At 39.8% G+C, this 12020-nt stretch overlaps 1 protein-coding gene across 4 annotated transcripts in view; it reads left to right on the top strand.

The window, feature by feature from the left end:
* Positions 1-742: 742 nt before the first annotated feature.
* SPG11 (SPG11 vesicle trafficking associated, spatacsin) overlaps positions 743-12020 on the top strand; it is a 71788-nt gene continuing 60510 nt past the window's right edge. For 2 of the 4 annotated variants that reach the window (XR_005381560.1, XM_038580277.1), the window contains exons 1-6: positions 743-1062; positions 3714-3898; positions 5321-5545; positions 6944-7145; positions 11107-11244; positions 11415-11863. Coding sequence is in view for 3 of the 4 variants with exons in the window: in XM_038580277.1 (XP_038436205.1) it covers positions 758-1062; positions 3714-3898; positions 5321-5545; positions 6944-7145; positions 11107-11244; positions 11415-11863 (1504 nt within the window). In the remaining variant the exon portion in view is untranslated. Of the gene's footprint in view, positions 1063-3713; positions 3899-5320; positions 5546-6943; positions 7146-11106; positions 11245-11414; positions 11864-12020 lie in introns of those variants that run through there. The other 2 variants (XM_038580278.1, XM_038580279.1) reach the window with 2 other exon arrangements.

Genomic DNA, 12020 nt, shown 5'->3' with positions numbered 1-12020 from the left:
GACATCATAAATGTCACATGATAAAGCACCCTAATAAAAGGGGAGAAAAGAATGTGGGAGGAAAAAAATTTTACAAAGTCCTAGAACAAGAAGAGACTGAATCAAAGCACAACTCGAGGGGCTGGCCTTTGGTTACTGTTGTGACCTCAGCTAATTGTGGAAAAGAATAGGTCAAGAAAGGTACTGATGTTTATTAGGAGAATCTATTCTTTCCTCACGCCCTCTGCTCCTCACCAGCTCCTGAAGACCTTGGGCCAAACTTCCCTGAGAAAAGACTAGGAATGAAACAGGAACTCTACCACCACCATCACCACCCCCACCACCCGTTAACTACCCTGTTCCCCTTCCCTTTACAAGAGACCTTATTTTACTTCAACATTCAGATCCGCTCTCTCAGAATGGATCGGTGCATACTACCAAAGACATGATAACACCCGGGGCCTATAAAAGAAAACAGCACAAGAGGAAAATCAAAGGAGAGAGGCAGGAACCGGGTTCCAAGAGCGGGGAAGCATTTAGATTACGAAGGAAGAGACGAACGCCACAATGTGAATAAAGCTGCTCCCGCCTGCCTGAGGCCGCTAAATTTGGCCCTTAACTCTTCCAGGGTAGTTAAGTAAACAGGCTCGAAGCAAAGGTAGAAGTAGCTTTTGGCCGTGGTTGGCACCCGCCTGCGAAAGCCAGCAACGCAACCGGCCGAGGCAGCCCCGCGGTCCCCGCGGGTCACGGGTCCTCCGGAGGGTGGGCTGCCCCGCGCATGCCCCGGACGCCGCTGACTCAGGTGACCGGAAGCGGTGGCCGGATCAAGATGGCCGCAGGAGAGGCAGCTGCGAGAGCTGCTGGTTGCAGCAGCTGCGGCGCTGAAACTATGGAACGGGTTCTACCTATGCTGTTGGTGCCGGTCCCTGTGGAGGCAACCGGGCGGTTGGGCTCCCGGGCGCAGTTGCACAGAGAGCAGGAGGTTCTGGGGAGCCTAACAGCTGCAGGCAGCCTGCAGGTGCTTTCCTTGGCGCCGGGCGGCCGGAGCGGCGGGGCCTGCTGCCTCAATGGCCCCTTTCGGCAGTAAGTGCTGCGGGGGGGATGCTGGGCAGTGCCGGGGGAGTACGGAGCCTTAGGTCGGCGGGCCCCAGTGCTCCCCTCCAGGCGTGGAGGTCGGGGGAGGAATGACAGCCGCAGGCGAGGCCGCAGAGGGGAACCGCGTGCACTGTCGGAACCTGTCCCTCGCTTTGCAGCCCCACCCTCGCTTCCCCGACGTGGGGCGGGTGGGGGCGCGGAGAGGGCGCCCCAGCTCCCCCGCTGGCCGCTGCCAACCCCGAGTAGGTCCCGCTTAGGCGCTCGCGCTTAAATTAATTCAGCATAGGTTAAATAATCGTTACTGTTCCTCGTACCTTGCCCATTCTCTTAATTCAAAATCCTTTAACGATTGCAGCTGGGGATCATCTTTAATTTGAATCATCCTGATCGTTCCGTCACACGTGGGCTTCGCCCCGCCGCCGCCTTTTTCTTTGATAGAGTCTACTTTGCCCACTTACGTATTCATTCAACAAATATTCTTACATGCTTACTGTTACATAGGAGCATTCCCTAAGAGGTTGAGTAAGATAGCTTCTATGTGACCCTTGCATGATTTGGGAAGACAGAAAAACACAATTACAATCATGTATTAACTTTCCACTTTTGTGACTCTCTGGGAGTTAATGTCATTAAGCTTGAGAGTGGCTTCAGAATCTTTGGGCTTTTTTTTTTTTTTTTTTTAAGTTTTATTTATGTAAGTAATCTCTGCACCCAACATGGGGCTCAACAACCCCAAAGTCAAGAGTGTCTTGCTCTTCTAACAGCCCTCCAGCATCTCTGGGCTCTTACTTAATAGAAAACATTTGGAAACGATCTCCTTTCTAAAACATTAAGCAGTCTCGAGGTGTGTTATCTTGGAATATCCAGGTTCTGTAGCAGTGCCTGATAGTAGAGATTTGTTTGATAAATAAGCGAGTGCTGTAATCTGTTCTCCGTTTGTATTCTTTACTCCTGATCTCTGGGTGCTAGGAAGAAGAATCTCTCCATAGGGGAAGTTGGTTTATTCAACTACGTTAAGTACCTGTGGACACAGTCCTGTAAAGGAAGAAATGAGGCAGAGAAAGGGAGAACTCTTTAGATGTTTGAGAACTTAATGGGAGATGAGACATACACACATGAGATAATGAGGGCGTTCATAAGCTACTGCATGAAATTAGTTGACTGCAGGAGGATCAGAAGGATTTATTTTTATTTGAATTGGATTTAATTTTAATTCAGGCACTTAATGTAAATGTAACAAATTTATAGTGTTCAGAGTCTACTTATCTTAAAGTATACATGGTCTTTCTTATATATGTCAAAATCACTGTACATTCTTCAGTTACTTTTGAAAATTTCCTGTTTTTTTCATGTGACAGTATAGTCCATATGCTAATAATGTTAAAGGATGTCACTGTAGTTTGCCTTTTGAGTATATCTTAATTTGTTCTTTTCCATATTTGACATTAAGATTTTTCCCCAGATGTTCATTGTAAACAGGAATTGAGTGTTCATGAAAAATCAGTCTAGGCACAAAGATAGAAATATATAATATTTCAGTCTTTTTCTCCAATAAGGACATTAGAGCATCAAGTCTGATTTTTTTTTTTAATTAGATCTAAAACTACTTCTGTAGAAGAAAGCTTTTTTTAAAAGATTAAACTATTGGCATGGTAGCCACCTCTTATTCCATTGTATTTTCAGAATTAGGCCTTTCATTTTATTTTTTTATTTTTAAAAAGATTTTAGACAGGTGTGTGTGGATGCACATGGAAAGGAGGAGAGGGAAAGGGAGAGAAATCTCAAGCAGACCCCTCCTGAGGGAGGAGCCCAGTCCCACCACCCTGAGATCATGACCCTGGCTGAAATCAAGATGTCATCGTTTAACTGTGCCACCCTGGGACACCCCCTCTTGTTTATTAAATGTAATTTGATTTATTTAATTTGAAGCTGTAGCATCATTTGTTAGTCTCTTTCCACCATTGTTAGCCAATGTTGATATGTTGACATTGCACTGCGTTAAAAATTCTGTAACTGTGTTGTCCAGCATGGTAGCCATTAGCTACACGTGACTTAATGAATTTTGCATTTTGCTCAGTTGCACTATTCACATTTCAGATGTTGGGTAGCTGTGTGTAGCTGTTGGGTACCATATTGGACAGTGCAGATATATAGAGCACTTCCATCATTATGGAACGTTCTATTGGACAGACCTATAGTATACTATCTTGGGGTCTTAGTAGTCTATAAATAAAAATAGTCACTTTTTAAAGTCATTGGAAGCATTTCAGTTAGCAAAACCTATTTTGTTAATAGTACCACCTTTTGTAAATAATATACATATTTGGTTGTTGAAACTTGTCCTTGATGAAGGAATAAAAGCAGCCATCATTTATTACCCCATACCTTTTTTTTTTTTTTTTTTTTTTTTTTTTTACCACCCACTCCTACATTGTTGGCCTGAAGATTCAGGGCTCGGGGAGGGGTGGGAAGGGGGACGTCCCAGAGCAGTTTACATTCCCTCAAGTTGGATGTAGAATTAATGCTGCTAGTGGATGAACTAAAGAATTGTTCTTTACTCATTCTATCCTTCTACCCTCACCATTGTGGGTAAATATTATTGTGGATAGTAGAATATAATAATTATGCTTTTTCCATAGCTTTATATGGGAGGATTCTCATAACGGCAGCTCACCAACAGACAAGCCCAAACTTCTTGCTCTTAGTGAAAACTATGAACTGTTTATCTATGAATTTAATTTGAAAGATGGAAGATGTGATGCAACCATTTTGTATAGCTGTAGTGAGGAGACATTGCAGAAGCTCATTGAAGATCAAAATATCAGTAAGTATTTACAGGTGGTCTCTTAGCATGTTGAAATCTGTGTAATCTTATATATTCCAGGAAGAGTTCTTATAGAGATGAAATCAGAGAGGGAGATTTGCCTTGTCCAGTAGTCACTAGCCACATGGGGCTATTGAGCAATTGAAATGTGACTGATGTGAATTAAGATGTCCTCTAAGTGTCAAATACATACCAGATTTTGAAGGCTTAGAGTAAGAAAGTAGGGGACGCCTGGGTGGCTCAGTGGTTGAGTGTCTGCCGTCGGCCCAGGGCGTGATCCTGGTTTCCCAGGATCGAGTCCTGCATCGGGCTCCCTGCATGGAGCCTGCTTCTTCTCCCTCTCCCTGTGTCTCTCACAAATCAATAAATAAAATCTTAAAAAAAAAAAAAAAAAAAAAAGAATAAGAAAGTAAAATATCTCATAAATAGTTTTTTTTATATTTATTACATGTTGAAATTATATTTTGGATGTAACGGGGTAAATAATATGTAAAAATTAGTTTCACCTGTTTTTTTTTTGTTTGTTTTTTTTTTAATGCAGCTACTAGAACAAGTGCAGTTCGCATTTGCGGCTGATAATATTTCTACTGGATAGTGCTGATCTAGACTGATTACCCATCCTGAGGGCTGCAGGGAACAGAAATCAAAGCACTCAGGCTTCTATATTTAAGGCAGTAGCATACTCAATACCCTTGGTTTTAAGGATCCTTTTCTTCTTTTAGATTTTTTTCTTTTTAAGTAATCTCTACCACCAGTGTGGGGCTTGAACTCACAACCCTGACATCAAGAGTCACATGCTCTTCTGACTGAGCCAGCCAAGGGCCCCCTTCTTTTTCATTCAAAAAAAAAAAAAAAGAAGAAGAAGCCTGTGATTGTTCTTGTGGGGTTCCTGAGATAAATGGTTTTTTGTTGTTTTTTTTTCCCCCGAAACTTCTGGTGTGGTACCAGATTCTGGCTGTAAACAGAAGGAACAGAGACATTGTAGGCTATCTTCTTTTTTTCTTTTTTTTTTTTTTTAAGATTTTATTTATTTATTCATGAGAGACCGAGAGAGAGAGAGAGAGAGAGAGAGAGAGAGAGGAAAGAGAGAGGGGCAGAGACACAGGCTAGAGGGAGAAGCAGGCTCCATGCAGGGAGCCTGATATGGGACTCCATCCTGGGATCACTCACGCTCTAGGCCGATGGCAGGCGCCCAGCCGCTGAGTCACCCAGGTGTCCCTGTTGTAGGCTATTTTTATTCATCCTCTTACCTCCTACCTACCAGTAATCAATCACTTGTTTAGGTGGGTATGATCATAACTGCTTCAAATTGGACAAAGTGCTGTTTCTTTTTTGTTTTACCTGTTTGTGTTCACAAAATCAGAATTACCAACTGTAAAATTGTGACCAGTAAGTTTGAAATAATATCATTTTGTTTCCTAGGTGTTTCCTTTTTATCTTTGAGAATTCTGTCATTTCACAATAACACATCATTATTGTTCATCAATAAATGTATTGTCCTACACATTATATTTCCTGAAAGAGATGCTGAGATCAGAGTACTCAACTGTTTCACGTTACCCTTGCCTGCACAGGCAGTGGACAGGATCATTGATGTGCAGCTCTGCAGAGGAATTCTTTTTGTTTTGAGTAGTTTAGGCTGGATCTGTATCCTTGGCAGTAAAGATGGGGATATGCGGCGGAGAGGGGATGTGCCTGGAAAGGTGAACCTTTTTTAGGCTTTTAGTTTTAGGGACTGGTATATAGGTAGAATGGTTAGTTTTTCAGTACAATTTTCCAGGGAAAAAGATCTTCATGAACTTAAAATAATCATTATATTGCTTTATATTCCACTGAAATATTTTCTAGTAAGTACATTTTTTTCCATAGGCCTAATCATCCCAACTTATTTGTGTTTTTAAATTACATATGCTCTGTATTACCTATTTATTCAAAACATGCTTGTTAAATATCTATGTGCTTGTTCTAGAAAGTATTTTGAGAACTACTTAGGTGTGATACATACATTTTCATGTATGAATACAATCCACTTATCTCTAATGATTCCATCATATTAGTGAATCATAGGGTTTGCTTAACCACTTTTAATTTGGTTTTGGAAATATTAGGGGTTTCTTTTTGTCTCTATAGATCCATAGATTATCAGCAAAATTGTTTTTGAAGACTTGAGAAATGACCCTTTACATGATTGTGGAACTTTTATTTCTGAATTAAAGGGGTGGTTTTTCTACTTAAATATAAAATAGCCTTTATTAAAATTTCTTTTGTAAAAATGTCATAAAATGTTGCATTAACTTCATCTTTGTTGCCAGATAATAGATGGTGCTGTCCAGCAAGGTAGACACGAGGCTTATATGTCTATTGAGCACTTGAAATTGGCTACTGTGATTGAGAAATGGAATTCTTAATTTTACTTAATTACTTTAAATTTAAAAGCTGATGCTTTATTCAGTTATTGGAGAACTTTTAAGTATATTTAAGTTCTCGAATGTGAATTTAATGAAGTTTAAGTACAGATCAGGTATTTTCAATGAAAGTTTAGTGTCTAAACAGATTTGCTGTAGGTGTAAAATACCAAATTTTGAACATTTTTATGAAAAGTTGTAAAGCATCTTAATTTTTTATATCAATTACATGTTGAGATGGTAATATTTTGGATATATTGGATTAAGTAAAATGTATTATTAAAATTAGGTTCACTGGTTTCACTTTAATAAGGCTACTAAAAAATGTATAATGACAGATGTGGCTCACAATACATATTTCTCTTAGCATTGTTATAGAAAACTAGTGGAAAATATTAGCAGGGTATCAATCAAGGCCCGGCACAGTGGATTTTTAGCAAGTATTGCTGAATGAACTCTGTGGGGCCACCAACTTCATAAGTCCTCTGATTCTTGTGATGAAGGCTGCCTCAGTGTCCACTGTTCCCTTTGTTACTATATCTATAAGGTTGCAGCCATGAAGTCTGAACTCCATCCCATCTTCTGCTTTAAGTGGTGAGGCATACTTAAGACTGGTATTTTCTTTAACTCTGATTCAAAGACATTTTTGACATTGTGGATGGAAGACATGTAGCTCACGTGGATTTAGCACTTCACCAAGAAGATATGTGTAATGAACAGCAACAGGAACCAGCCAAGATTTCTTCCTTTACTTCACTGAAAGTGTCTCAAGACCTAGATGTTGTAGTGATTGTCAGCTCCTTCAACTCTGCAGTTGCTCTTAACCTAAACTTGTATTTCAGGTATGTAGGTTACTGCAATCTCTGCTTTAAGGTAAATAATTAAAGCCATAAGAGGTTAAAAATGTACTTGTTAGCTTTTTTTTAAACCAGTTTTAGAGCAGCCCGGGTGGCTCAGCGGTTTAGCGCCACCTTCAGCCCAGGGTGTGATCCTGGAGACCCAGGATCGAGTTCCACATCAGGCTCCCTGCATGGAGCCTGCTTCTCCCTCTGCCTTTGTCTGTGCCTCTCTCAATCTGTGTCTCATGAAAAAATAAGTAAAATCTTAAAAAAAAAAAAAAAAAGTTTTATTTCTCTATTCAGTGAGATTGTGTTCTAGCTACTACATAGATTGTTATTGTAAAATTGTGCAAAAGACCATTGGCTACCTTTTTATTTCTTAATATATATCAAAGTTGTGATTATGATTTGTATATGTTATTACATATCGGTTATATCATGTTATTAAGTAATCAAGCACAACTTAAAAAATAATAAAGTACATAATGTACAACAGCATAGTTGGCTTTAATACATTATTTACCTACTTTTTGCCCTACATTAGAATAGAAGATAAAGGTGTTTACCGTATTAAAATTGCTGCTTATGTGTCTGGGATCCTGGCAGCCTTAGGGATTACTTTACTCTTAAAGAACTTTGATAAGATATATTAAGCTAGATTTCTCCAACTGAGGATTTCCTCAGGTGTTTCCCTTGAAGGACCCACACTTGTGGCAATCTAAAATATATTAGTAAAAAATGACTGCTTATTTATGTTGCTTTTTTTATTTAGATATTCTAGTTACTTCTGATTTTGTAAGTTGGTTGAAAAGTGTTTCTTTTTCTTCACTCCTGGTTCTAGCTCTTTTCCCCCCGCCGGAATACAGAATGTCAGTCTCTCCTTCTCATTTTATCTTTTAAGATCTACCTCTCTCATGAGGCCTTTTCTTACTAACACCCCTTCCACTCGTAATTTTATACTAATTTTATCATTTTTTTTTCTCTTTGAACTTCTGTAGCACTTTGGCTTTGAATTACCGTTTGGCACTTAATTGTATAGTGTCGTATTATTTCTCTAATTTTTTTTCATGTTTCCCATAGACTTTGTAAACTCCTTGAGAACCCAAACTCATGGTTTGTTCTTTCAGTTCATTGTCAGTGACTTTTTCTTCCAATTTACTTTAGTTGTCCACTCCCATACTCTCTTCCTGACTTTGAGTTGTTTGAAACTATTCCTCCCCCAAATCACTACCTACACGTCTCATTTTCTAACCACAACCTTCCAAACTTTCTGTGTCACTTACTCAAGTACTCCCACTCTACTTGTCGTCTGACATCATTGGAATTTTCAGTCAGTTGACCTTCCCACTCTCATCTTCACTTCCTTCCCTTTCCAACATGGATTCTGGCCCCCATTTCAATCCCTTTTTAACATGTACCCTAAATTCTTGCTCCTGCTCTATGGTAGCACTTGGTTTGACAAAATCTTTTTTTTTTTTTTTTTACTCTGCCTTCTCTGTCCCTGTACCCAAGCAACCAGGCACTTGTGAGAAAACCTCAAACAAAGGAAAATTGATAGCACTGTAAGTTCACTTTTGCTACCTTCAAGTGGTCTCTGAATATTACCTGGAAACTTAATTTTTCATGAGCCCATTCTTTACAATAATGTTTTTAAACCTCCATTTTCCCCAGGTCTCTGCTCATCTCTTTGCCCCCAAATCTTGGGTGACTTTGCCTCCTACTTATAAAGGAAGTAGAATCTAATGAGAGCTCCCTCAGTTTCTCACGTTAAGTTACAAACCTGCTTTCCTATACCCATCTTCTTGTCTTACCTCTTATTACAATGATTCCTCTCCTTCTATGAAGGCCCATCCCTCTGTACTCTGGATCCTAATTCTTCCTTCTTTCTTAGAGACTGTTTTCCATTTCCATTTCCATATATATATATATGATATCTTAAAGATATCTTAAAGATATAAGAGATATATATAAGAAATATATATATAAATCTTGAACCTCTTTTAAGTATTACATCCATATCTAATTAATCACCAGGTCCTAGTCATTCCTCCTCCTTAAATGTTTCTTGAATACACTTAACTCCTGTGTTATCACTCTCCTCCATGCCACTGTCATCACTTACCTGAACTAAGGTAAGATAACAGCTCATAATTGGTCTCCTGATGTCTGCTTTTACCCCCTCAACTTCATGCTCTGTACGATAGGCAGAGTGATATTGTTAAAATGGATAGCTTCTCAGAGGAATAGCCAGATATTAACATGTGGGGACAAGGTATCCACCTTTTGTTTGGAAACTACCTTTTCCATGCATCGTTTTTTCACACTGTCCTCCTGCCTTCTCTAACTTATCACCTTGATACATGTTTAATAACATACTACCTTCAAATTGTTGAAAGGGTTAATAGTAATTTAAGTTGCTCAGGGTGTTTAAATGCCTCTCTTTCTCCCCCAGCTACTCTTCTGTATCTGATCAGATTGCTTTTCTGTTTAAAACCCTTATTTAGCTTCCACCCACCAAAATGAAACTAAAAATCGTTAATAGTCCATCAAGCACTGCACTGTATCCTACCAGCCTCATCTCATACCACCTTGCTTTTCATCTACTTTTCTTACTAACACCCCTTCCACTTGTAATTTTATACTAATTTTACCATTTTTTCCTCTGTGCTACCTTAACCACCTTTGTGTTTCTCAAATGTGACAGCCCTTTTCCTGCATATACTCTTGCACATACACCTGCACTTGTATTTTATCTTTCTAGTTCTTTTTATCTTTCTAATACATTGCCCTGGTCTCGCCTATGTTTTTTTAAGATTTATATTTATTTATTCATGAGAGACAGACAGGCAGAGAGAGAAGCAGGCTCCATGCAGGGAGCCTGATGTGGGACTTGATCCCAGGACTCCAGGATCACACCCTGGGCTAAAGGCAGGCGCTAAACTGCTGAGCCACCCAAGGATTCCCTGGTCTCAGCCTAAATCTTACTTTGTGGTGACAGTATTGTGAGCACTTAGAAGCCTGGGCCTTTTTTTTTTTTTTTTTTTTTTAAGATTTTTATTTATTCATGAGAGACACAGAGAGAGAGGCAGAGACATAGGCAGAGAAAGAAGCAGGATCCATGCAGGGAGCTCAATGTGGGACTCGATCCCTGGACTCCAGGATCACTTCCTGGGCTAAAGGCAGATGCTCAAATGTTGAGCCACCCAGGCGTCCCAGTAGCCTGGGTTTTATAGTCACATTGACCTGTTTCAAATCCAGCTCCACTGTTTCTCTGAGCCTTCATTTCCATATCTATAAAATGAGGGTATATTTACCTCAGAAGGTTGTTGAAAGGCTAGTTTATATGAAGTTTTTATCACAACATCTGCAATATAGTATACAATAAGTGCTCTTATCTCTTCATAAAGCTAACTGCCCATATGTGCCAAATTATTGTTTTCCTTTTTTTTTTTTTTAATTTTTATTTATTTATGATAGTCACAGAGAGAGAGAGAGAGAGGCAGAGACACAGGCAGAGGGAGAAGCAGGCTCCATGCACCGGGAGCCCGATGTGGGATTCGATCCCGGGTCTCCAGGATCGCGCCCTGGGCCAAAGGCAGGCACCAAACCGCTGCGCCACCCAGGGATCCCAAATTATTGTTTTCTTAATTGAGATATAATTGACATACATTATATTAGTTTCAGATGTATAACATAATGATTCAGAATCTGTATGTATATATTATGAAATGAACACCACAATAATTCATTACCACACATAGTTATAAATGGGTCAAATCCTTAAGGCTGACTTTAGCATTCTGCTATAAGCATTGGAGATTAAGAGCCCTGTTTGCAGAAACTTATTGTCTGTATTGTTTCTTCTGAGTGACACCTCCTCCCACCCATTTTTAATAGGAGTGGTACTAATACAGATTTGGATTTGATCATCATTGTTGACCATGGCTATCATTTTAAAATGTAGGCAACACCCAGGACACCTACTGTGTGAAAGAACTCTAGAAGACATTCCTATTGAAGGCCCTGAGGGGATCGATGAAGATGATCCTGTTAATTCTGACTACAACATGAAACTGACCAAGTTTTCCTTTCAAGTTGATAGGTACAGAAACTCCTTCTTTGGATTTACTTTATTATTTCCATATTGTGTCCTTTTTACTAAAGGGCTTTACAAAAGTAGACACTTCTTTTTTTAATGCATCATCTTCCTGATTTAGTATTTTATTTAGTGCCTTTCACTGTAACAGGTGTGAGTTCTACCCTATCTTCCAGGTCTTGGAAAGCCCAGCTATCATCACTGAATGAAATAATAAAGAGCTCCAAATGGGAGGTTCCCTGTTGTGCTCCATGGTTCCAGAATATTTTGCATTTGGAGTCACCGGAATCTGGTTACCACAGTACTAGTACACCAGGCTGGGCCTTCATCCCACAGGATGAAATGCATAGCCACTACAAGTTTCCACAGAAAGATCATGCCAACACCGGTGACCCAGGAAGATCATGGAAAATAATGAACATTAGTGAACTAAAGGAACCTGTTGAGCTTACATGTATGTCTGTGACAGGATTCAGTGTACTGTTTACTTGGGCAGTGGAAAAGATGGGCTGCACCATTGTCCTTTGGGATTTGGAGACCCAGGGTATCCAGTGTTTTTCCCTTGGCAAAAGGTGTATTCCTATAGATATGAGTGGAGACCAGCAGCTGTGCCTTGTTTTGACAGGTGAGACTGTCTTGTATCAGGTTGAAATCCATTGCTGAGAGGTGTGCTTTCTTAACATATTTTATTTTTGCTCTGGTGATGTCAGTGCCTACTCTTCTAAGTGGTAATCTTCACGAGGGAAATTTAGTGTTGCTTTTGGTACTCTTGTCTCCTGTGT

The sequence above is a fragment of the Canis lupus genome, chromosome 30, assembly GCF_011100685.1.
Source record: "Canis lupus familiaris isolate Mischka breed German Shepherd chromosome 30, alternate assembly UU_Cfam_GSD_1.0, whole genome shotgun sequence".
In the NCBI taxonomy this organism is placed as follows: domain Eukaryota; kingdom Metazoa; phylum Chordata; class Mammalia; order Carnivora; family Canidae; genus Canis; species Canis lupus.
The sequence above is the reverse complement of the archived record's forward strand: the minus strand, read 5'-3'. Positions and strand labels throughout refer to the sequence as shown.